This window comes from Manis javanica, chromosome 10, assembly GCF_040802235.1.
Source record: "Manis javanica isolate MJ-LG chromosome 10, MJ_LKY, whole genome shotgun sequence".
Classification (NCBI taxonomy): Eukaryota; Metazoa; Chordata; class Mammalia; order Pholidota; family Manidae; genus Manis; species Manis javanica.
The window spans coordinates 69,771,339-69,797,899 of NC_133165.1; the positions used below are offsets into that span (position 1 = coordinate 69,771,339).

The window sequence follows — 26,561 nt, forward strand, 5'->3', positions numbered from 1 at the left end:
GAGATTCTGCATGGGTCCTTTAAGAATGGAGTCTTGGTTTCCCATAGCCCTCTGCTTCTCATAGAGTTAAGCCCTACTGATTTTTAAGACCAAATGTTATGGGAGTTTACCTTCCTCGTGCAGGTATCCAGGTGTGCCTGGTGTGGAGCTTGAACCTTTTAGGGGGATCTCTGTACCTGTGATATCTCCCCTGCTTGTGGGTTGTTGTGCTGGAGTTTTGGTTTCAAACCAGATTATATCTCTACCCACTCCTACTCTCTTGATCTGGCTATTTCTTTATATATTTAGCTGTAGAAAAGCTGTTCTACTAGTCTTCAGGTTTTTCTCAGAGATAGTTGCTCTATATTTTGGTACAGACCTGGTGTCACCATGGAAGGAGTGAGCTATCTTTTCAAAGAACCAGCTCTTAATTTCATTGATCTTTTCTCTATTGTCTTTTTAGTTTTCTTTTTATTTATTTCCACTCTGATCTTCATTACTTCTTTTGATGTACTAATTTTGTGTTTCATTTGTTCTTTTTCTAGTTACTTTAGGTATAAGGATAAATTGTTTGAGATTTATATTATTTCTTGATCTCCATTTTCATATGTCTCAAAGTATTTTTTGATTTGTCCTTTGATTTCTTCTATGACCCAGTAGTTGTTCAATAACATGTTGTTTAATCTTCACATATTTGTAGTTTTTCCAGTTTTCTTCTTGTAACTAATTTCTGGTTTCATATTATTGTGGTTGGAAAAGATGCTTGCTGTGATTTCAATCTTCTTCTATTTATTCGACTTATATTATGGCCTAACATGTGATCTGTCTTGGAGAATGTTCCATGTGCACTTGAAAAGAATGTGTATTCTGCTTTTGGATGTTATGTTCTGTATTTATCTATTAAGTCCATCTTGTCTAATGTGTGATTTAAGGCTGATGTTTCCTTATTGATTTTCTATCTGGATGATCGACCCAATGATATAAGTGGGATGTTAAAATCCCCTACTATTATTGTATTGCTGTCAATTTCTTCCTTTAGGTCTATTAATATTTCCTTTACATATTTTGGTGGTCCTATGTTGGGTATAATATATATTTTTATAAATGTCTTATCTTCTTGCTGGATTGACCCCTTTATTATTATGTAGTGACCCCTTGTCTTGTATTATGGTCTTTGTTTTAAAGTCTGTCTGATCTGAGTATAGGTACATCAGCTTTCTTTTCATTCACATTTGCATGGAGTACCTTTTTCCTTCCCTTTACTTTCAGTCTATGTATATCCTTTCTTCTGAAGTGAGTCTCTTGTAGCCTGTATATAGGTATGTATTTTTTAATCCATTCAACCACTTCATAGTTTGATTAGAAATTTTAGTTCATTTACATTTAAAGTGATAACTGATAGATATGTACTTACTGTCATTTTGTTCATTGTTTTCTGGCTATTTTTGGAGTTCTTCTCTGTTCCTTTCTTCTTCTCTTTCTCTTTTTTCTTGTGGTTTGATGACTTTCTTTGGTGTTACATTCAGATTCCTTTTCTTACTTTACTATAAATTTTGTGATTACTCTAAGGTTCACATATATCATCCTATGCTTATAATGGTCTCTTTTAAGTTGGTGGGTGCTTAAAATTGAACATGGTCAAAAATGCTGCTATTTTGCTCCCCCCACACCCATGTTTTATGCTTTTGATGTCACTTTTTACATCTTTTTATTTTATGTACCCCTTAACTATTTTCAGTTTTAGTTAATTTACTACCTTTGTCTTTTAACCTTCTTAGTAGCCTATAAGTGATTAATCCAGTACTTGCATTATATATATTACCTTTTCCAGCAAGATTTTTACTTTCATATGTTTTCCTGTTATTAGTTAGTGACATTTATTTTCAGGTTAAAGAGGTCCCTCTAATAATTCTTGTAACGCAGGTTTAGTAGTGATGAGTTCTTTTAGTTTTTGCTGGTCTGGAAAACTTTTTATCTCTCCTTCAAGTCTGAATGATAACCTTTCAGGTAGAGTATTCTTGGTTGAATGTTTCTTTTCTGTGCTTTGAATACATCATGCCACTCTTTTCTGGTTTGCAAAGTTTCTACTGATAGTCATAAGGATTCTCTTGTATGTACAATTTCTTTTTCTCTTGCTGGTTTTAAGATTCTCTCTTAACTTTTTGACATTTTAATTATAATGTGTTTTGGTGTGGCTCTTTCAGTGCCCATTTTATTTGGAGCTCTTAGAGCTTCCTGGATTTAGATTGTGTTTCCTTCCCTAGATTAGAAAAGTTTTCAGCCATTATTATTTCAAATAAATTTTCTGCCCCTTTCTCTACTTACCCTTTTTATTCCCATACTGAAAATATTATTCTACCTGATGTTCTAGTGTTCACTTAAGTTATATATATATTTAAAATCATTTTTTATTTTTGGTGCTCTGTTTAGGTTGTTCCATTCCATTATCTTCCAGCCTGCTGACTCATTCTTCTATTTCATCCAGTCTGCTGTTGAACCCCTCTAGTGTATTTTTCTGCCTAGTTATTGTGTCCTTCAGTTCTGTGACTTCTGTTTAGTACTTTTTTATATTTTCTCTCTATGTTGAAGTTCTTACAGTGTTCATCCAGTTTTCTTCTGAGTTTGGTGAGTATCTTTATTTTTACTTTTATTTTTATTTTGGTATCATTAATCTACAATTACATGAAGGACATTATGTTTACTAGGCTCCCCCCTTCACCAAGTCCCCCCGCCCACATCCCTGTTCACAGTCACTGTCCTTCAACATAGTAATATGCTGTAAAATCACTACTTGTCTTCTCTGTGTTGCACAGCCCTCCCCGTGCCCCCCCAACACTATACATGCTAATTGTAATGCCCCCTTTCTTTTCTTCCTGCCCTTATCCCTCCCTTCCCACCCGTCCTCCGCCGTCCCTTTCCCTTTGGTAACTATAGTCCATTCTTGGGTTCTGTGCTTCTGCTGCTGTTTTGTTCCTTCAGTTTTCTTTTGCTCTTATACTCCACATATGAGTGAAATCATTTGGTATTTCTCTTTCTCTGCCTGGCTTATTTCACTGAGCATAATACCCTCTAGCTCCATCCATGTTGTTGTGAATGGTAGGATTTGTTTTTTTCTTATGGCTGAGTAATATTCCATTGTGTATATGTACCACATCTTCTTTATCCATTCATCTACTGATGGACATTTAGGTTGCTTCCATATTTCGGCTATTATAAATAGTGCAGCGATAAACATAGGGGTGCATCTGTCTTTTTCAAACTTGAGTGCTGCATTCTTAGGGTAAATTCCTAGAAGTGGAATTCCTGGGTCAAATGGTATTTCTATTTTGAGCATTTTGAGGAACCTCCATACTGCTTTCCACAATGGTTGAACTAATTTACATTCCCACCAGCAGTGTAGGAAGGTTCCACTTTTTCCACAATCTCACCAACATTTGTTGTTGTTTGTCTTTTGGATGGTAGCCATCCTTACTGGTGTGAGATGATATCTCATTGTGGTTTTAATTTGCATTTCTCTGATGACAAGCAATGTGGAGCATCTTTTCATGTGTCTGTTGGCCACCTGAATTTCTTCTTTAGAGAACTGTCTATTCAGCTCCTCTGCCCATTTTTTAATTGGATTATTTGCTTTTTGTTTGTTGAGGTGTGTGAGCTCTTTATATATTTTGGATGTCAACCCTTTATCAGATATGTCATTTTCAAATATATTCTCCCATACTGTAGGATACCTTTTTGTTCTATTGATGGTGTCTTTTGCTGTACAGAACCTTTTCAGCTTGCTGTAGTCCTATTTGTTCATTTTTGTATTTGTTTCCCTTGCCCAGGGAGATATGTTCAAGAAGAGGTCACTCATGTTTATGTCTAAGAGATTTTTGCCTATTTTTTTCCTAAGAGTTTTATGGTTTCATGACTTACATTCAAGTCTTTGATCCATTTCAAATTTACTTTTGTGTATGGGGTTAGACAGTGATCCAGTTTCATTCTCTTACATGTAGCTGCCCAGTTTTGCCAGAACCATCTGTTGAAGACACTGTCATTTTCCCATTGTATGTCCATGGCCCCTTTATCGAATATTAGTTGACCATATATGTTTGGGTTAATGTTTAGAGTCTCTATTCTGTTTCATTGGTCTGTGGCTCTGTTCTTGTGCCAGTACCAAATTGTCTTGATTACTATGGCTTTGTAGTAGAGCTTGAAGTTGGGGAATGAGTTCCTCCCCACTTTATTCTTCCTTCTCAGGATTGCTTTAGCTATTCGGGGTCTTTGGTGTTTCCATATGAATTTTTGAACTATTTGTTCCAGTTCATTGAAGAAAGCTGTTGGTAATCTGATAGGGATTGCATCAAATCTGTATATTGCTTTGGGCAGGATTGCCACTTAGAAGATATTAATTCTTCCTAGCCAGGAGCATAGGATGAGTTTCCATTTGTTAGTGTCCCCTTTAATTTCTCTTAAGAGTGACTTGTAGTTTTCAGGGTATAGGTCTTTCACTTCTTTGGTTAGGTTTATTCCTAGGTATTTTATTCTTTTTGATGCTATTGTGAATGGAATTGTCTTCCTGATTTCTCTTTCTGCTGGTTCATCATTAGTGTATAGGAAAGCAACAGATTTCTGTGTATTAATTTTGTATCCTGCAACTTTGCTGAATTCAGATATTAGTTTTAGTAGTTTTGGAGTGGTGTCTTTAGGATTTTTTATGTACAATATCATGTCATCTGAAAATAGTGACAGTCTAACTTCTTCTTTACCAATCTGGATTCCTTGTATTTCTTTGTTTGTCTTATTTCCCTGGCTAGGACCTCCAGTACTATGTTAAATAACAGTGGGGAGAGTGGGCATCCCTGTCTGGTTCCCGATCACAGAGGAAAAGCTTTCAGCTTCTCGCTGTTCAGTATGATGTTGGCTGTGGGTTTATCATATATGGCCTTTATTATGTTGAGGTACTTGCCCTCTATTCCCATTTTGTTGAGAGTTTTTATCATGAATGGATGTTGAATTTTATCAAATGCTTTTTCAGCATCTATGGAGATGATCCTGTGGTTTTTGTCTTTCTTTTTGTTGATGTGGTGAATGATGTTGATGGATTTTCGAATGTTGTACCATCCTTGCATCCCTGGGATGAATCCCACTTGGTCATGGTGTATGATCCTTTTGATATATTTTTGAATTTGGTTTGCTAATATTTTGTTGAGTATTTTTGCATCTACGTTTATCAGGGATATTGGTCTGTAGTTTTCTTTTTGGTGGGGTCTTTGCCTGGTTTTGGTATTAGGGTGATGTTGGCTTCATAGAATGAGTTTGGGAGTATTCCCTCGTCTTCTATTTTTTGGAACACTTTAAGGAGAATGGGTGTTATGTCTTCTCTGTGTGTCTGATAAAATTCCGAGGTAAATCCATCTGGCCCAGGGGTTTTGTTCTTTGGTAGTTTTTTGATTACTGCTTCAATTTCATTGCTGGTAATTGGTCTGTTTACATGTTCTGTTTCTTTCTGGGTCAGTCTTGGAAGGTTGTATTTTTCTAGGAAGTTGTCCATTTCTCCTAGGTTTCCTAGCTTGTTAGCATATAGGTTTTCATAGTACTCTCTAATAATTCTTTGTATTTCTGTGGGGTCCATCGTGATTTTTCCTTTCTCGTTTCTGATTCTGTTGATTTGTGTTGACTCCTTTTCCTCTTAATAAGTCTGGCGAGAGGCTTATCTATTTTGTTTATTTTCTCGAAGAACCAGCTCTTAGTTTCATTGATTTTTGCTATTGTTTTATTCTTCTCAATTTTATTTGTTTCTTCTCTGATCTTTATTATGTCCCTCCTTCTGCTGACCTTAGGCCTCATTTGTTCTTTTTTTTCCAATTTCAATAATTGTGACATTAGACCATTCATTTGGGATTGTTCTTCCTTCTTTAAATATGCCTGGATTGCTATATACTTTCCTCTTAAGACTGCTTTTGCTGTATCGCGCAGTAGTTGGTGCTTTGTGTTGTTGTTGTCGTTTGTTTCCATATATTTCTGGACCTCCATTTTGATTTGGTCATTGATCCATTGATTATTTATGAGCGTGTTGTTAAGCCTCCATGTGTTTGTGAGCCTTTTTGCTTTCTTTGTACAGTTTATTTCTAGTTTTATGCCTTTGTGGTCTGAAAAGTTGGTTGGTAGAATTTCAATCTTTTGGAATTTACTGAGGCTCATTTTGTGGCCTAGTATGTGGTCTATTCTGGAGAATGTTCCATGTGCACTTGAGAAGAATGTGTATCCTGTTGCTTTTGGATGTAGAGTTCTATAGATGTCTATTAGGTTCATCTGTTCTAGTGTGTTGTTCAGTGCCTGTGTGTCCTTACTTATTTTCTGTCTGGTGGATCTCTCCTTTGGAGTAAGTGGTGTGTTGAAGTCTCCCAGAATGAATGCATTGCATTCTATTTCCTCCTTTAGTTCTGTTAGTATTTGTTTCACATATGTTGGTGCTCCTGTATTGGGTGCATATATATTTAGAATGGTTATATCCTCTTGTTGGACTGAGCCCTTTATCATTATGTAGTGTGCTTCTTTATCTTTTGTTACTTTCTTTATTTTGAAGTCTATTTTGTCTGATACTAGTATTGCAACACCTGCTTTTTTCTCTCTGTTGTTTGCATGAAATATCTTTTTCAATCTCTTGACTTTAAGTCTGTTCATGTCTTTGGGTTTGAGGTGAGTCTCTTGTAAGCAGCATATGGATGGATCTTGCTTTTTTATCCATTCTATTACTCTGTGTCTTTTGATTGGTGCATTCAGTCCATTTACATTTAGGGTGATTATTGAAAGGTTTGTACTTATTGCCATTGCAGGCTTTAAGTTTGTGGTTACCAAAGGTTCAAGGTTAGCTTCTTTCCTATCTTACTCTCTAACTTAACTCACTTATTTAGCTATTATAAACACGGTCTGATGATTCTTTATTTCTCTCCCTTCTTATTCCTCCTTCTCCCTTCTTCATATGTTGGGTATTTTGTTCTGTGCTCTTTTTAGGAGTGCTCCCATCTAGAGCAGTCCCTGTACGATGCCCTGTAGAGGTGGTTTGTGGGAGGCAAATTCCCTCAACTTTTGCTTGTCTGGGAATTGTTTAATCCCTCCTTCATATTTAAATGATAATCGTGCTGGATAAAGTAGTCTTGGTTCGAGGCCCTTCTGTTTCATTGCATTAAGTATATCATGCCATTCTCTTCTGGCCTGTAGTGTTTCTGTTGAGAAGTCTGATGATAGCCTGATGGGTTTTCCTTTGTAGGTGACCTTTTTTTTCTCTCTGGCTGCCTTTACTACTTTATCCTTGTCTTTGATCTTTGCCATTTTAATTATTATGTGTCTTGGTGTTGCCCTCCTTGGATCCCTTGTCATGGGAGTTCTGTGTACCTCTGTGGTCTAAGAGGTGATTTTTTCCCCTAGTTTGGGGAAGTTTTCAGCAATTATTTCTTCAAAGACACTTTCTATCCCTTTTTCTCTCTATTCTTCTTCTGGTACCCCTATAATGCGGATGTTGTTCCATTTTGATTGGTCACTCAGCTCTCTTAGAATTCTTTCATTCCTGGAGATCCTTTTATCTCTCTCTGCATCAGCTTCTCTGTGTTCTTGTTCTCTGTTTTCTAGTCCATTAATGGTCTCTTGCATCTCGTCCATTCTGTTTTGACGTCCTTCCAGAGCTTGTTTTATTTCTGTATTCTCCCTCCTTAGTTCTTGCATATTTCTCTGCAAGTCCATCAGCATGGTTATGACTTTTGTTTTGAATTCTTTTTCAGTAAGACTGGTTAAATCTATCTCCCCAGGTTCCTTCTCAGGGGAAGATGTAGAAGATGTCGAAGTTGTCTGGGTTAGTCCTGTCTGGATCAAATTTTTTTGCCTTTTCATGTTGATAGGTGCAATGGTGAGCTATTTACTTTCTGTCAGCTGTGAGGGTCAAGGCTTTCCACTTGGCTTCTGGCCTTTCTTTACTGGGACAACTGCGACCCCTAGTGGCTTGTGTTGGGCAATTGCATGTAGACTGGGTCTCTGTTATCTTGCCCAGCTGGTATGGAGGAAGCTCCCTTGCTGTGAGTGTGGCCGGCCTCAGGCTCCTGCTCTGCTATGGTGGGGCCCCGGAGGGGTAATGGATGGGGCTGTTTGTCTGTTTATCTCCGTGAGGGGTCTCAGAGCTGTTGCCCAGGGGGTTAGTGCGCCCGGGGTTCCCTGGAATTTCCAGCTGCTGGACTTTGACCTTGGAAGCTTCCGTCCAGCTGTGGCATCCCTGTCCCTTTAAGACTTTCAAAAAAGCACTTGCTTTTGTTTGTCACAGGGGCGCCGGCTTCGGGACCCACTCAAATGTCTTGCTGTTCTGTTTCCCTAGTTTCCAGCACCCCATGCATGCACTGTGTCTGCGCTCTGGTTCGGATGGCTAGGACTAGGTGTTTAGCAGTCCTGGGCTCCCTCTCCCTCCCCGCTCTGACTCCTCTCCTCCCGCCGGGAGCTGGGGTGAGGAGCGCTCGGGTCCCACCTGGCTGGGGTTTGTATCTTACCCCTTTCACCAGGCGCTGGGTTCTTGCACGTGTGGATGTAGTCTGGCTGTTGTCCTGTGTCTTCTGGTCTCTCTTTTAGGATTAGTTGTATTTGTTGTATTTTCAAAATATGTATGTTTTTTGGGAGGAGATTCCCACTGTTCTACTCACGCCACCATCTTGGCTCCGCCTCATAACCATGAGTATCTTTTTGCTCATTACTTTAAATTCTTTATGAGGTTGATTACTTATCTCCATGTCATTAAAGAGGTTTTTGTCTTGTTCTTTTATTTGCAACATATTTCTCTGTTTCCTCACTTTGCTTGACTCTCTGTATTTGTTTGTATGTATTAGGCAAAATGGCTCCCTCTCTGTAGGTGATGAATATTCTCATTAAACATTGCCCTAGCTCATGGTTGTCTCAAACCTTTGCAATTGTCTAAACTGCCTGATTTATTATTGATATATCCTTGTTGTTAAGGGTGTGCCAAAACCTGTCAGTGATCCAAGGGAAGGAATCTCATTTGCCACCTAATTTCAGGTTGTTTGAAAGTAAGTCTCTCAGGTAGCAGCTTTTAAAGTCTGCATATATATATTCCTATAGGGCCACAATCATAATCCCTGCTGGCCTCCAGAAAAGGACAATTGCAAGTGTCACCTGAGTGAGAGCTGCAAGAATTAGGGCTCACAATGAGTATATTATCTCCTTCTGGAAGTCTCATTGAGCTGTGGCAAGACAAAGGTGATATCTTCTGGAAATACCTCCTTTGCCTCTACAGGTGTGGAAGCCTAAAACCTGTCCCACAGGCTGAAGGTCCACCCTAAGGATGTAGGTCTTTCTCCCAGGAAGTCTGGTATTGTGATTCAGTTTGCTATCTATGCGATGCCCTGGGGATGGAAGCCTATCAAGAACTGTCTGATCGTTACACTTCTGTGGAGCTCTGGAATGCCAGCCTTTTTGTCCACCAGGGCCAGGTGATCAAGGAATGTACTTTATGTGGATTGTGTGGGCTCACTGGCTTTAACAAGGCAGCTGCAGAGGGTAGGGGGCAGGGTACTCTCTCCAGCTTCAGAAAGGCAATGGGAAATGTCTTGACTGTGTGCTCCCACAGCTTTAACAATGCAATAGGAGAGTGCCTTGTTTGGGTGCCCATGATGGGTTTTTCTTGTAGGGAACAGGAAAATATCACCAATTCTCACACTTTCTAGCCCCAGTCATGGGGTGGGAGAATGTTGCAACCACCTGCACTCACAAACTTTAGCTAGGGAGTAGGAGAATTTCACCATCACTGGTGCTTGCTCACCCCAGCCAAGGAGCGGTGGAACACTGTAACTCCCACACTTTCTGGCCTCAGTAAGTGCCACAACTGCTGATCCCTTTCCATCCCCACAAGGTGGTTGGAGGGTTCTGTGTCCCAGCTTTCTTGCCTATGCTAGCAGGCTATGTAAAGAGTACAATAAAGGTGTCTGCCAGTGCCTCCATCTCTGGGGAATGAGTCAACTATCCCATCTCTCCAGCTGATGCCACCAGATCAGCAAATAAATTTCCCTCCCATGTAACATAGACATTTTTCAAATTGGTATATTTCATTGGATCTCAGGGTCCGCAAGACTGCATGTGAGCCCTCCAGGAGGGAAATCTCAGTTTCCTATAGCACTTCATGACCCTTGAATTTCAGCCCCTTGTTTCTTCAAGTGAGATATTCTGGAGACTCATCTTTCTGGTGCAGTACCCCATGAGTTGGATGCCCAATATGGGTCACCAAGCCCTTACTCCTCTTGGAGAAGTGCCTGTCTGGTGAGATCCGTTTCTATCATGTGTTGCCTCACTGGTGGTGGGACTTTTTTTAAGATGGCATCTTTGCCTCTCCTATGCATCTCAATATGTATATGTTTTTGCATTGCATTATAATTATATATATCTTTATACTTTTACCTATATTTTGAAATCTTTAATACAATGAAAGATAGAACATTATATGTAAGAATTTGAATAATTGCTCTGTCCCTGTTCCACTAAATCACTATCTCAATGGAGAGGACTTTTCTGAAGAGCCAATAAAAATTAGATCCACTTTGTTATTCTCAATTATAAGATTTTGTTGCTGTATCTCCTTAGTGGACTGCAGGCTCCTTGAAAGAAGAGACCATGCCTCTTTTGCTTACCTTTGGACATTCAGCACATGAACCAGTGGCCTGACGTTAACAAATGCTCATTAAATATTAACTGAATAAATAAATGTTCCATTGATGAAATCCTTCAGCAGTCTTTGATGTTCTTATTCTAAATTACCCACAGCTGTCAGAGACAAAGTCAATTTGAATTTTTCTAAAGTTCTCTTCCATTATGACTCCCTTCCAAAGGATATTCTATCCTAATTGCAAATATCTGACACCAGTGCCATCTCTCCTGCCATTAAGAGCACAGATGGCATTTCACAGATCATGGAACTTCTTTTGCCAAATGCAGACGTGGTCTCAGGATTCTTCCCAACACATCCTCTAAGCAACCATTCTCAGTTGTCAGGGTAGTTGAAATTTAATTGCTATCCCTGCTTTTGTGAGAAAGTGAGATGCCTAAAGAGATTGAAGATACCTGCTTTCAGTATTTTTTTGTTTCAATGATTAAATACTTAAAATCTTATAAAAAGATAAAACAAATGTGCTTAACATATGGTGTCTCCATGAAACTACTGCGTAAAGTCCACTAGGTCCAACAGACACCCCCTTAGGAACACCTACATTGTACATATAACTGTTTTACAGGATCAAAAATATGTAGTTCCTACACCTTAGTTCATTGCCACAACATATCACCTCAGTGGTATAGAAATATCTTTCCAAAGCCAACTTCTTCTTTTCCATATTTGTTACTACAGTTACTACATTTAATCAGTACTAAGTTCATGGGCAGTTAGTGGGAAACAAGAGCACTCATACATAACAGAGTGGAGAATGGTAACTGAGCAGTTGGTATGTATTTTCAAGCGGAGTAAAAATGCAAAGGAGTAAAACTATGTGAACAACAACAAAAAACGCTCTCCGTTATTTTCTTCTCAATATAAGTTGGGATACATGAGGAGAATTTAGGCAAATTAGCATGATATATGCCATATATATCTATATATCATATCTATAATATGATATATAGATAATGATGAACCATTAGCCATGGAAGGAACTCTGAGCTGAGACTCAAAGAAGTAACTGACTTTCACAAGTTGATAGAAGTATTTAGTGACAAAGCTGATTCTCATATCTCCGTGTGTCAGTGTAATGTTCTTTCCGTTGGACTAAATGGGCAGTTTGGTTCATATTGGTTGTTGGAAGAAGCTATGCAGAGGGAGAGATAAAGCCTGGTAAGCAATTTATATTTTCAGAGCTGGGCTCTTATCATAGAATGTCAGAAAATGCAAATAAGCAGGTATAATAAAATTATATTTCATTGCTTTTGAGTGATAACTATGTTTAGGAAGATTTAGTTTCTATGCTGTGATTAAGTAGAACCTACTTACTCTAGAAGAAGAAAACTTTTTTTTTAACAGTGTAAAATGAATTATTGTACAGCAAACTCCTGATTAACTACAGAGGAATTATGCAGTTTGTGAAATATTTTGGGCTTTTCCGCCTTCCTGCATCTGGGTCTCACTCATTCCAACAGGGCACTGGAGTGAGACAGGTACAGATAAGGTGGGTGATTGTTCTTAAGTGAGAATTGGATTGTAATTAGCTTTACTTGGTAACTAAAGGACATGTTCAATAGAATGTTAGGACCAAAGGAATAAATACATGCACTTGTCTGCATCCCTACTGTCTGCCTTCCAGTCCAAACCACCATCACCTTTCACTTGGACTTTATAATAGTCTAACTCATTTCCTTTTATTTGTTCCTGTTTCCTCTTAATCCATCATTTATACTGCAGCTGATGAAATCTGTTAAACCCTAATTCTGATCATGTTATTCTGAGCTTAAAATCTTTATAAATGACTTGCCTGCACTCATAGTATTAAATTAATATTCTACAAGTTGGTTTATGGAACCTTCTTTAATATGGTTTGAAGTTTCCCTTTACTTCTCTAGTCTCACCTATCACTGTATTTCTCCTCACATTCCTAATTTTGTTACTCTCTAGGCGGTCTTAACAAGAAGCCCCCCTTTATAACTCAGTTCATCTAATGCTGGTCACTGGCATGATCTCACTGACATCCAAAAGTAACTTTCTCACCTTCTGGTTTAATATCCTCCAATGACTTGCCATCAGTATTATAATAAAGTACCCATATTTGCTATTATATTTAAAACCACTTGTTATTTGGTCAGCATTTTTGCCTTAGCACATCATGTTACTGTGACCTGGGGCATCCTCCTCCACTTGGTAACTTATGACATCCAACTCATCCTTCAAGCCTTAGCTGAAAAATCCCCTCCCCTGAGAATCCCACAGACTTATCAAGGGGTTCCTATTGTATACTCCCTTAGGACTACACATACCTGTGAAATTCATTCATTCATTCATCAAAGGTTTATTGATTGCCTACTATGTACCAGCCACTTGAGAGGCAAATTGAACAAAATATTTTGACCTAAAAAAATAGCACCCTCACATCATGAGAACTAATAAATATCTTAGCCTTCATGCAACTTACTTTCTTAGAAAAAGGCAGCAAGAACAAAATGAATAAGCAAAACATCTTTTTTTAAATGGTAATAAAAATTACAGAGAGCAATTACAAAGAAGGTGGCAGAGAGTCCTGGGGTGGGAGGGAAGACTTCTCAGAAAGTAGAGATATTTGGACAAGTATCTAAAGGAGAAAAGGGAATGAGCCATGGAGATATCGAGGTGAAAAATTCAAAAGCCTTGATGGGAGACTCTCTGGCATGTTTGAAAAATGCCAAGGAAGCTAGTATATGAATGGAGTAACGTTGGTGTGGAACAAAAGAGTAGGAAATGAAACCAGAGAGGTAAAGGGGAGTAGATTTTTATAGGGATTTGGGGGCCCTTGTAAAACTTGGGCTTTTACTGTGCATGAGATGGGAAGCCACTGGAGAAGTGATATGGATTGATGTTCATTTTAACAGGAGCATTTTGGTTGTTGTGTAGAGAATAGAGTGAAGGTTGTGAGGGATGACGCATCCCTTTCTAGTGGGAAACTAGAACTAGAGCACTCATCTATGCGTGAAATGAAGAAAGCTTGGACCAGGGTGGTAGTGCTAGGGTTTGAGAAGTGGTTGGAATCTGGATATATTTGTGAAGTACAGCCAACAGATTTGATAACCAATTGAACACTAAGTAGAAAAGTAATAGGAAAACCGGAGATGATCTTGAGGCGTGGGCTTGGGCAGCTGGATGGAAAGACTTCAGGAGGAGCAGGTGTGTGTGTGTGTGTGTGTGTGTGTGTGTGTGTATGAGTGATATCAGGCATTTGTTTTCAAACATGTTAAGTTTGAAATTCTGATTAGATATCAAAGTGGAGATGTCCAGTGGGCAGTTGGGTTAATAAGTCTGGAAGTCTAGAATTAGGGAATAGGTCTTCAGCATGTAAATAATATATATAACCATGAGACTAAATGTTAACACCAAGGGGCTGAATGTAGACAGAGAAGTGAGGACATCTATGGATTGGAACCTGGGACCCTCCAACATTAAGAAATGAGAGAGATGAAGATAAGGAATGATTGTCCAGGAGATGGAGTGGTCAGTGAGAGGGAAGGAAAGGTAAGGTAGAAGGCAAGTGAACAAAATGTTTCCAAGAGGGGAATATGATCAACTATGTCAAAGGCCGCCCATAGGTTAAGCATGTTGAGGGTTGGAACGTGTTGGAATTGGCATCTGGCGGCTGTTTGTGCTCCTGGTGAGAGTACTTCTGGTAAGTGATGGGGAGGAAAGCCATGTTGCGGTGAGTTCAACAGAGACTAGAAACAGGAGAATAAGTAGACAACCACCTGACTTATACCTGTTGTCTCAAGGTGTGAGTGCTGCTTTTCATGCTCAGAATGTTCTAGTTTGTATATTAACTGATATATTTATCCTTACTATGAGACAATTTTTTCAGGAGCATTATTGGAAACTGTAGCTGGGGGAAATGTGGTTAAGATTTTTTTAAATGTAGGATATAATATAGGTTATTTGCTGATGAAAATGATCTGGTGTGGATGCATAAATTGGTGATGTGGGAGAAAAAGGGGAGAATTTTGGGAATGGTGTCTTTGAAAAGGCAAGAGGGGATTGGATGTAGAGGACTTGGCCTTGGATAGGAGCTCAATCAGTTAATCCTTTGTACTGGGAGGGAAAGCAGAGTACACTGTCAATTTCTCACATTGTATTTTTGTTGTTGATTTACTTGTTTGTTTTCCACATATTGTGAAGAGCAGGAGGTGTAAATGTCTTGTTCGTTTTGTGGTAGGAATTTTTATTGTTGTATTTCTGTTCCTTAGTACAATGCCTAGCACACAGCAGGCATGCAATAAATGTTTGAATGAACAAATGAAGACACTGTGCTAAGTATTTGTATGTTTTATCTTCTTACTCAGATTGGAGCATTTCCATCAAATGTTGACAACCAGATTGATTTAATCATTTCTCTTCTTTGTGCCTACAGATAGCTTGACTGACTAGTAGTGTTGATTGATAGGAATGGTTGTGTTTCCACCAAAATCAATGTGTTTCCTGGGTGTAAAGTCAGTGACCTTTTGATGCATCATTTTGCAGTTGTTCTGGTTCTGGTTTTAACATGAATTTACTCTTTACTTCACTTTGAACCTTCTGAAAGCTAGCCATTCTTCCCCAGTATCTAGTTGTCATGTATGCCATTCATACAGCAGGTATCATTATCTGTGATTATCATCTAATTTACCTAATAAGTGGGAAGCTCTCTAAGAATGGGGATTACATCTTCATTGCTTTTTTCAGTAATGCTTTGTACTGTCTTTGTTTAGAGATATTCTTTATCACTAAGTAAAAAATACTTAGTCCACACCGTGCTGCAAAGCAGATGACAAAAACATGTCTGTTGAATGAATGAATGGTTACTCTCTGTGCTATATACTGTCGGTGTATGGATATCAGATCTCCTTTCCTCTTTCATGTGCCCATCTCCCAGCTCTCACTGCTCTGCTCCTGACATACCAGAAATCCTCTTCAGAGGACTTCCATGGACTGCTGGAGCTGCCTCACCCAGATGCTCCAAAACCAAGAAGTGCCTGGGATTTTATGCCTTTCCCTTGGTAACCAGTGTCCAGTGACAGAAGTGCAGGAGTATGGAAGTCTAGGTCTCATGCTTCAAGGCAGCTGAAACTTACCAGTGCAATTATACTCTAGAGCACCCTTAGGGTTAGCAGTAGGCCAGGACTTCGCCTGAGTTGCGTCCTTGCTTGGCTTTCTCCCTTGTCTTGTTTCTTACCTCCCTTCTAGATTTCTTCTGGGAACGCTTCTTTAGTAACTTACTTCTATACTCATCCTTTCCTTAGGATCTGCTTCTTGGGAACTTAAGACATTGCATGTTTATAAACAGTTGTGTTAAGTCCTGCTATTGCAGGTAGTATCTCTTGATAGTTTTTGGTTTTATACCACCCACCAAAACTGTAGGTGACTGAACTTAATTTGATATTTGATTGGGTTGTTAGGTGGGAAGTAGCTTCACAATTACAGTAAATTGTTATTGTATTTAGTAACTATCTTACTGAATCATAAGGTCAGAATGTCATTTCCTTAACTTTGATTATTTTCAATTATACGCATTGTTCTTTATCCTTAAGCCAAGATTATAAAGAGTTCATTGTGTAATCAATTTTTATATGATTGAGTACAATTTTCTTTTGTCTTGCTGTTGAAAATAAATATCCATTTCCACCTACTGAGTAACCTATTTTCTTTTTAGTGACTTGAGAAGTATGCAAACTTCTTTATCTGTAAAATGGGATTGGAAGTAATATGTTTTCAGATTGAAAAGCACTTTAGCAACCAGCTGGTGGCTAACACCTTCATTTTATAAATGTGAACATTTGAGACCCCAAGAGGTTAAATAATTTGTTCAACACCACCCAGCTTGGTTAGTGGCAGAGCAGGACTAAAATCCAACTCCCGGGCTGCTATGCTCTCTACTGCTCCCCGGAATACACATTTCTCATTCACAGAATTGATATGAGGATTAGGGACTACATCTGTGAAAAATAGACTTAGCCTTTGGAAAGAAAGATGCTCAATAGTTTTATGAAAGCATATGAAAACTAATCTCATTTTAACCTTTTCTGTACAATTGTTAGTTTTATTGTTTTATGTTATTTGCCTCAGGCTTCTTTTTGGCCAAGGACTAGATAATATACAATGCTTGATTTAAAAATCAATAGTAAGTGTCTGGATTGTGTTAGAAATATGAATTACTTTAGCTAGTTTTGAAGCCAGGAGCAGTTGCAGACGGCCTTCCAGAATGGTAATCGTTTATGTGCATGAAAAGTTTTTTATTCCTACTTTGCATATTGGCAGTAAGGACAGTTGGTTCCAAAGAAAAGACAGAAGCATAAATTATATTTTTGTACAGTTTGGTAATACCTCCAAAGCTTGATGCAATGTGTTTTTAACAAACCATGAATTTCCTTTCCTGCTGAGCCCCCTTTTCCTGCCTACTTTCAGCATAGTCAGGGAACCATTAATCTAATCCACCATACCTTCATATCTCTAGCAAGCACATGTAAGTGATAACTGAATATTTATTTGATGCAAGTTGTATAAATCTTCTCCATGTCATCTTATAAAGCAAGGAAATTGTGACTTACTCAGTTTTGTTACTTTAATTGTTTAAGTTTGGTTCTTTCAGCCACAGCATGCTTTGATGTATGAACAAGAATACTGTCCAATTTTTGTATTATTACAAGTGATTTGTGTAGATTCCTACATGAAGGGTAAAAATTTGAACTCTAAAAGACTAAAGTAACTTTTATATATATTTTTAATTAGGTACGATTATATGCAAGACCTGATGCCATCAGAAGAGGATCCGGGGACTATGCTCTCCATATAACGAAGAGATTAATAGAATTTTATGAAGACTACTTTAAAGTACCCTATTCCTTGCCAAAACTAGGTAAGAATTTTCTTGGTATTTTATTGGAAGGGCTCCTTGAAGGTGGATTTTTTTTCCACGCATTTATTTGAGACATGCAGAAGCATGAAAATTCCAAGGGTAATATATTTAGAGAAGATAAGCATTGAAAAGAATTTTTTGAGGTAAAATAAAATTTAGTGTTTTTTACATCTTGCCAAGAAGTCCTCATAGGAATTAAGAAAGGCATTATGTACATTTAGGAGTCCAAAAGATAACCCAATAGCTGTCACTTGAATATATTCTGGGGAGGGGTCCTTGCCAACATCTCATTTAATCCTTACAACTTCTCTGTAGGAAGGTTCTGGTAGAACATCTTCCACCCGAGGGAACTGAGTCCCCTGAGGTCTTCCATTCATTCAGACAGCCAAGAAGTGAAGGGACTGTGATTTAAAGTTAGGTCTTGATGACTCCCAGAACTATTCAGTGTACTTCATACTGAGAAGGCACTCACTTGTTAGTTTCTCTTCTTATTTCTCACATGTTAGGCCTCAATAATAGAGTTATCCCTTAGATTATTTTTCTTCAGTCATATTTTGAACACACAGAGTAAATAAAAAAAAAGACAGAAGGGAAATAATGTAATAATGGAGATTGTGTTCACCATGAATATTCTTATGTATCTTTCTTTCCCAAAGAGAATATGTTCAGAAATTGTTTGTTGAGTGAATGAATGAATGAATGAATATTGTTATCCTAGTTTGAATGAAGCTGCTGCTTGGGGAGCACACTGACTTTCCAGGGAGTTAGAGAGGGTACACACAGCCATTAGAAATGCTGAAATTATTTTTCCTTCTCAGAAAACCTGTTTTGAAATATTTCATCACAACAGTGCTTTGTTCCCCTCCCCTCTCGCCTTCCATTTTTCTTCTCAAGAGTATTTTAGATCAACATCCACATAAAAGTTAATGCTCATTGGCAAGAGTAAAGTGCTTACCTGATCAGAAGTGTTAGCATTTTAACCACAGGTTCTCTTCTCTGAAGAACTGGGTCTGTTTCATTTAAGTGTCTGCCTGCTGTGTAGCCTTATTGGTCTTAGAATGAGTAGTTCAGGAAGTAGATAGAATAGTTGATACTGTTATCAATGAGTGTGGCATACAGTTTTATTGGATAACATCAGAATTCTGAGGTCTTTTTGAAATACATGCTCCTAGAATCCATAAAATTTTATTGCAAAATTCTAAACAAAATTTTATTTCAAATAGTATCTATGTTTTGTCTCATTCTATTTTCTTTCTTTTTTCCTCTCTAAATCAACTCCCCTATTAGAATCTGTTACACTGAAATCTCCCTGATAGGCACCAACGCAGGAAGGGATGTCTTATCTCCTTTGCATGGGAGGTGACACTGTTCTTCTCTACTCCAGCTGTAAAACTGGCCGGGGGTGGGGGTGGGGTGGTGGCGGTGGGGAGGGGGCTTACCAGCTTGACCCTAATGTGAAATTCACAATGCTTGTGTAACAAGTTCAGCAAGAAAAATAAACTGCAAATCTTTGTCAGCTTCAGACCAGTAATTAGTAGAGGAACTCAATCTGTAACTTCGGGGGTGGGGGTTGGGGAGGTTCCATGTAACTGAGCCTACAGCAGTAAGCTTCTCTGGTCCTCTCTCACTCACAAGTGAACCATAATGGCTTTCATCTGGAGAGAAGAGCTTTGTTCACTGTTACTATTACTTGTTAAGCTACCTTATGGAGTATATAATTGCTGGGTGTGAGAGAAGGAAGTTCCAAGGGTGACTCCAGGGCTTTGGCCTGAGAACAGGAAGGATGGAATTGCCATTCATTGAGGCAGAACAATGTTAGCAGGAGATCATTTGTAAGACTGTTGTATATTTTAAACATTTAGGTGGCACCTCCATGTCTGTACGAAATTGATTTTGACTTAACCCAGCACATTCCTTTTTATGTATCTAGGGGAGTTACCACAGTTCATGACACTGTGTAAAATTTCTCTTAAGGTTCTGCTTACTTCATATGTATCTATAGATGTTTTGATCTATATGTTAATGGATTTATAAGTATGCCTTCTCAATACTCCTTTCATAAAAATTCCTAAGCACAGACACATTCTGGCAAATCCTGACTTTCCACTGTACATAGTGAATTATATCTGACATAAATTCTATGGGAACAAACTCAGTCTTTGTTAATGGTGCATGTAGATGCATCCTAGTTATCAGCTGTGCCTGCTTTGACCCTTCAGATCCAATATAGTTTTTAAGACTACCCTTTCTCTTTCCCATCTCTCTCTCCCTCCCTTCCTCCCTTCTTTCCCTCCTTCTTCCTTCCTTCCCTCATTTATTTAATATGCATTTATTGATTACCTCCCATAGACATTTTGATGTGATGCAGATACAGAAGTGAATCAAAAAGGCAAAAATCCCTTTCCTCCTGGGGCTCACATTCTATTAGGTAGAGGCAAACATTAAATCAATTATTAACACATATAGTATTTCAGATGGAGATAAATGTCATTAAGAATAAAGCTATAATACAGGGCAGATGGGGCCTGGGAAAGGGCTGAATTTTTTAAATGCTTGAATACAGAAAGCTTCATCTGGAAGGTGACTTTTGAGCAATGAATTTAAGGGAGTGAAGGAATAAGCCAAATGGATACTGTGGGACAAGAATTATAGGAACAGGGAAGAAAGCACCCAGACTTTGAGATGGGAACTCTGTTGGTGTATTTGATGAACAACCAAGAGGTAAGTCTGTCTGGAGCAGAGTAAGAGGTGAGGAATAGGAGGTGAAGTCCAGGAGCAATGGGTGAGTAACAGGTCATAGAGAGCCAGCAGGCTGTGGTAAGCATGGGCTTTTATTTTTTTGTCCCGGGAGAAATGGAAATGGACAGTGTTCAGCAGAGGTATTATTATATAATCTGGCTTCTGTTATAAAAGGGCCATTCTTGTGGCTTGCTTGAGAACACAGTGTAGGGCAGTGGTTATCAGTTGGGGGTGGGGAATTCTGTCCCCTAGAGACACTTGGCAATATCTGGAGACTTTTTAGTTTGTTGCAACTCACAGAAGCGGCAGGTAGTGGACGGTTGGTGTGCTCCTGGCATTTAGTGGGTAGAGGCCAGAGATATATCGCTAAATAGCCTGTGGTGCCCTTGGCAGCCTCCCACAACAATTACTTGCTCAAAATGTCAATAGTGCTGAGGTTGAGAAACCCTGAGGTAGGCGGAAAGGGCACAGGCATAAAAGCCAGTTAAGAAGCTATGGCAAAATTCAGGAGAGATATCATGATTCCTTGGACTAGGATGTTAACAGTGAGTCGTCAGAAGTGGTCCATTTCTGAAAATGCATTGAAAAGTAGAGACAAAGTTTTTCTGAGGTTCAGGATGCTGGATGTGAGAGAAGGAAGTTCCAAGGGTGACTCCAGGGCTTTGGCCTGAGAACAGGAAGGATGGAATTGTCATTCATTGAGGCAGAACAATGTTAGCAGGAGATCATTTGTAAGACTGTTGTATATTTTAAACATTTAGGTGGCACGTCCATGTCTGTATGAAATGCAAACAGTTAAATTTATAAATATGGAATTTGGGTGAGTAATCTGGATAGGGATAATCCATTTGCCAGCATATTAAAATATATAAAGATAGGAGGCAGACAAAATTACCAGAGCTGTGAGAATAGATGTAAAAGAGAATTAGGATCCAGTATCTGCTACCAAGAAGGAGCCATTGGTTGAGACACTACAGGTATATGAGGTGTTCTGGGTACCTAGTGAAGAAAGTATTTCAAAGATGGGCAGTTGATTAACTGTGAATAAGTCAAGTTGGATGAGGATGGAGAATGGCTGTTCATTGTTACTAGCCATGTGAGGGTCACGTGCAAAGCAACCTCGACAAGAACTGTCAAGGCAAAGATCTGATGGGTGTGTTCAAAAGCACACATATGGGGGAGAGATGAGGGAGGGGATGCACTGGCTAGAAACAGTGAGTATAGATCACGATCAGCCTTTCTGAAAATTCTCAGTGGCGAGGGTTCTGGGAATAGGAGGAGAGGGAGAAATATTTGTGTTCTAATGATATTGCCTCTTGGTAAGAGCTGTTTCTGTGAACTGATAGCATCCTTAACTTCACAGGTCTATCCTTGTCACAAACCATGTCAAGGGAGATGTGGATCTTGCCTTTTTCTTTGATTTGCATTAGAAAATAAAAAATTGAAACAAGTAAATAAGAAAAGTCTCCAGCAGTTAACCTGACTTTATGTAAGCTTTGCGAGGCATGTGTGTATACCAGGGTGCTGTTACATTACAAAAAACAAAACAAAACAAAACAAATGCTTAAAATGTAATATCAGATCCTCCTTTTCTTAAGTCACTTTGCTGTTCTGTCACAACTTGGCAGTATCTTCTCTTTCTTTACTCTCTTCCCAGGTTCTCTTATATTTCAAAATGCCAAACAGTTTTATTTTCATCTCATGTCTGCTCATCTCCAGGGATTTGAGTTTCCATTCCAACTGGTTCATAGTTCCCTACTAGGAATTTAGGTGCTTGCTGTTAGGACAATAATTTATTCTCCTGATTGCACAAGGATATTCCTTTAAAATTTTATGCCAAAATAGGCAGCCAATGTATACATGATATGAGGATTTGTTTTAAAATCTCTAACTTAGGCAGTTAAAACTATTCGTATGAGGTTTGTAGAGATTTTCTTGGTATTAAGTGGTAATGAGATAGAGTCTACTGGATATAATATAAGCAAACCTTTCCAGAGCTATGTTCCCTGTTTTCATGAGAACTCTCAGAAGCATTGGAGGTTTACTTTAAAACAGTCTTGTAGACATATAGAGAATTAAGTTGTCTTTTCCTCTAATGCCCCAAACATATTGATCACAGCTACAAAAACAAATGGGTCTCTGTTTCCTAAATGTGGGCCACTTGTCAGGACTTTGTACATTCTAACCTAGTTAACTTTTTCACAGCCTTTTGAGGTAGTTCCCGTTATTTTCTCATTTTCCAGGTAAGGAAATTTAGGCACCAAGTGAGTAACTAATGTATTGAGTTCACGCAGCAGGAATTAAAGTTTTTATAATTCAAGCCCAGGCTTTCTGGCTCCAGAGTCTTTGGATTCTGCTGAAACAGATTCCAAAAATTCTGAAAATTTCAGAGATTAAAATGTCAGTCACCTTAATAAATTAGATAATCTGATGGCTAGGGGAATAAGGTAATAGCTATTTTTGTTAATTTTGTATTGATGATAAGATTAACATGTGGTCGTTTTAGAAAATTGAGAAACTTAAAATAAAGAATAAAACATAATTTAATCAATCAGAAGATATATTTGAGTATTGTGAATGATTTCTCATCATAGATGTTTTATAAGTTAATTAGGTGGCAGACAGAGTGACTCAGATTTGTATCGAAATATTTTGTTATTCATCCTGTTTATATTTCAGTTGATTATGGCAGATAGTTTTCAGTTTCCCTTTTGCTGCTTCTTTGTAATTTGTAAATCAATAAGTTTTGTAAAGGAGTTTGCTCGATTGTTTCTTTTCAGGACACTGTGCTTTTATGAAGAATTCATTACCTACCTGGCACAGTGCTGTGATTGTAAAGGGAGCACAGGTATTTTGTAAGAAGAATTTCTGGTCTCAAGGTGATTGTGGTTTTGTTGAGGAGTGAATACAATATTTATTGAAATTAATGGATTAGAGATTCACACTATATGGAATATGATCAAGCAGCAAAACTTTGTAGGGCAATGACATAGTAAGCACCATGTTAAGTTAAGAATGTTGGATCATTGCACAATGCTGTAAGCATGAGATGCACATAAAAAGAAGACTTATCTTGAGTTGCAAAAAAAGAAACAAATCTAATCAAAGGTGGAGAAGAGAGGAGAGTAGTCATTTTGAGAACTATGCGGTAGGGAAAGCCCATGGATGTCTTGGGCTCTGTGTATCATGTTGATGGAGCCTATTTATTTTTCTGTTTTTGGAATAGGTAAGTTATGGGATAAATTGCCCTGCTGAAGTTCATGAACAGGAGAGACTAGCTTGAATGACTGAGTTTTGTTTAAGCTATAACAGATACATCAACTTCTTTATTGTGATGATGACCATGCTTTGTTGTTTGCAAGTAATAAAGCTTTGGAGATTTTTCTTTCCTAAGATACTTGCATTGACTGCTAACCATTTCACTTTCTGTGTTTATGCATCTTTTTTCTTTAAGTAGTGGGTGTATTTGTTGCTTTTAATTTGATTTGATAATTACATAATACTCCCATTTTAATTATGCATCTCATACTTGAATCATTGAGACTTTTTGTTTTAAGTCTGAATTTTCTTAACTTGCTTTTGCTTAGGTAAACGTTGAGTCTATTGTATATGTTTTCTTGACAGCCTCAAGTAATACCACTTTTTAAAATGAAATCTCTGGAGGCCCTTTAGGTAGTCTGGTCTAATTCTGTATAATGTCATTTCACTCCCAACTGCTTCCTTTAACTGGAATTCCTAAAAATATTTGAACTTAACACTGGAAATATTTGATTACAGTTGACCCATTAACAACATAGATTTGAACTGTGCAGGTCCATTTAGACATGGATTTTTTTTCAATAAATGTATTTGAAAATTGGAGATTTGTGAAAATTTGAAAAAAATATTTTCTTTTCTCAAGCTTACTTTACTGCAAGAATACAGTATAGGTCTGCTTCTGTTATGTAGCTGTATTTCTATTATGTTAATATGTGTACGCAATTTAATTAGTAGTTTGTTAAAATATGTTTTAATTGAATGTTTATATTATCATAAGGCTTCTGGTCAAGAGTAAGCTATAGTAGTTAAGTTTTTGGGGAGTCAAAAGTCATATGTGGATTTTGACTGAGTGGGCGGTGGGGAGGTCGGTGCCCCTAACCTCCACATAATTCAAGGGCCAACTGTACATGGTTTCTTGGTGGAAACTGACATAAAGATCTCCTTGTGGATAAACAGTTATGAGTGTGTTCTTAAGAAGTCAGATGAGGCAGTACTGGGCCTTCTAGTTTACCGGTATTGTAGAGAAGTAAGATTCTCAAATGACTTTCCTTTCCTCTCTCTTTGCAATTAACTAAATATAGCTTCTCCCTCTTTCATGAAGGTAATTTATATATGAAAAATCCTTTATATGGTGATTTACTTATAAACCGAAAGAGCAGTTATTTCTCTTGATGGGGAATATTTTTTATATGTTCCTAACCCTCCCTCTGATAACCATTTGTGCTAAAACACCACCAAATCCTATTAAAATGGACACAGTTACTTCAATATATAGCAGTTATTTTAGCACAGTTTAACAAGGCATTTTTTCCCCGTCATTAATTATTCTATAATATAGCCATTTAACTGTTCTTGTTAAGCTCTTTTGCAGCTATTACATGCTATTCACTTCTCACAGTATACTAACAAACAAAACATACATATGATACTCAGTGTTTATTATATTTAATCACTACTGCAAAAAAAGAAATAAACAACAGTAATGAAGAAAGAAATCAATGAAAACAATGCACTTTAGTAGGAAGGATGCATGAGATTATTACTGCTATAAACTTGCAAACCACAAGTACAGAGTGGAGAATTTAATGCAACACAAACCAACTGAATTAACTAGAAAGCGAATTAACTAATTAATTCAACAAGTATTTATTGAGCAGTTACTATGTAGATTGTACTCAGCAATGATAACAAATAGTCTCTTCCACTAGGAGCTTAAACTGTAGTTGTTGAGAAGAAGTTTTTATTGGTTTGCCAGCTTGTTAATACTGTTACAAGTTCAATTTGCTTGCCACTCTCCTTCCTCCTTTTCTAATTTTAATAATTTCAGACCTTCACAATTTTGGATCAATTCTTAAGTATGTTTCTACTAATTCAATCAGGGTTTTGTGAAGGATCACTTGTCCTGAAAATAAATGCGATTTTAGAAAGGGCTTAACTTAATCAGGACATATTTATAAAGAGCCTTCATTTGTAAAAAGGCATTGTATTACATGTTCCAACAGATGTATTTGTTCCTTACAATTTGGGCATTGAATTAGGAAGTAGCTACTTCCAGTGTTTTCTTATGTAGTCCCAGTATGTACCTTGTGCCATATACTCTTTCCTATTACTGCTTCTTTCCTGTTACTATACATGAAGTGGCTTTGCTCCAGTGTTGGACACCTCCTCCTTGTGTGCACCCGATGCCATCCTCTTACCAGTTCAAGGACATCACTTCAGCAGTTCTCTCTTCTCTTGCCTGAATGCTCAGTTTTCCCTTTCTATTGCATGTTTTCCTTTCAGCATTAAAAATATGGTGCTACTTCTTTCAACTTAACCGTACACGTGCACACTCATTGCACCATTTCTCCCTTTCCTTTTGCAGCTAAACTGCTTGACAAGGTAGTCTATCTGCATTGACTCTGATTTCTCACTTTCCCTTGTCTCTTGAGCACACTCTCCATGAGGCTTTTGCCCCCAATGCTATACTAAAACTGCTCTTGTCAAGTTCAGTAATGCCTCCGCTTGCTAAACCCAGTGGTCAGTTCCCATATTCATCCTGCGATGTCAGCAGCATCTGACAGTAGTTCTCTCCAACTCCTGGGAACACATTTTTACTTGTCTCTCAGGGCAGCACTTTTTCCTGCCATTGTGTTTCTCTCCAACTCACTGGCCATTCTTTCCAAGTTTAATATTTTTCCCTTCCTCCCCTCTCTAGCTGATTAATATTGGAGTGTCCCAGGACTTAGGTTGTGGGCCTCCTCTGTTTCCTATGTACATTGGTGATGAAGTTAAAGTGGTATGAGAACATGAGCCATTTGAATTTACCAAGTTCTTTGGAAGGATATTGGACTTACCCAGTAATGTTGCTCTCTGGCTCAAATATTCCAATGGCTTCCCATTAGTAGGAGATTAGAATCCAAAATTCTTCCTTTTGTTATGGGTTGAGTTTGCTCTCATTAGTTGTTGTCTCCTCCCAAACAAAGAATTGAGAGGCAGAGACACAACAACAAAGCAGAGTGAGTTTTATTT

General features: G+C 38.1%; 1 protein-coding gene across 1 annotated transcript in view; it reads left to right on the forward strand.

The window, feature by feature from the left end:
• TRHDE (thyrotropin releasing hormone degrading enzyme) overlaps positions 1–26,561 on the forward strand; it is a 395,901-nt gene that overhangs the window by 101,633 nt on the left and 267,707 nt on the right. The window contains exon 3 of the mRNA XM_073213329.1: positions 17,426–17,552. Coding sequence (XP_073069430.1) covers positions 17,426–17,552 — 127 coding nt within the window. The remainder of the gene's footprint in view (positions 1–17,425; positions 17,553–26,561) is intronic.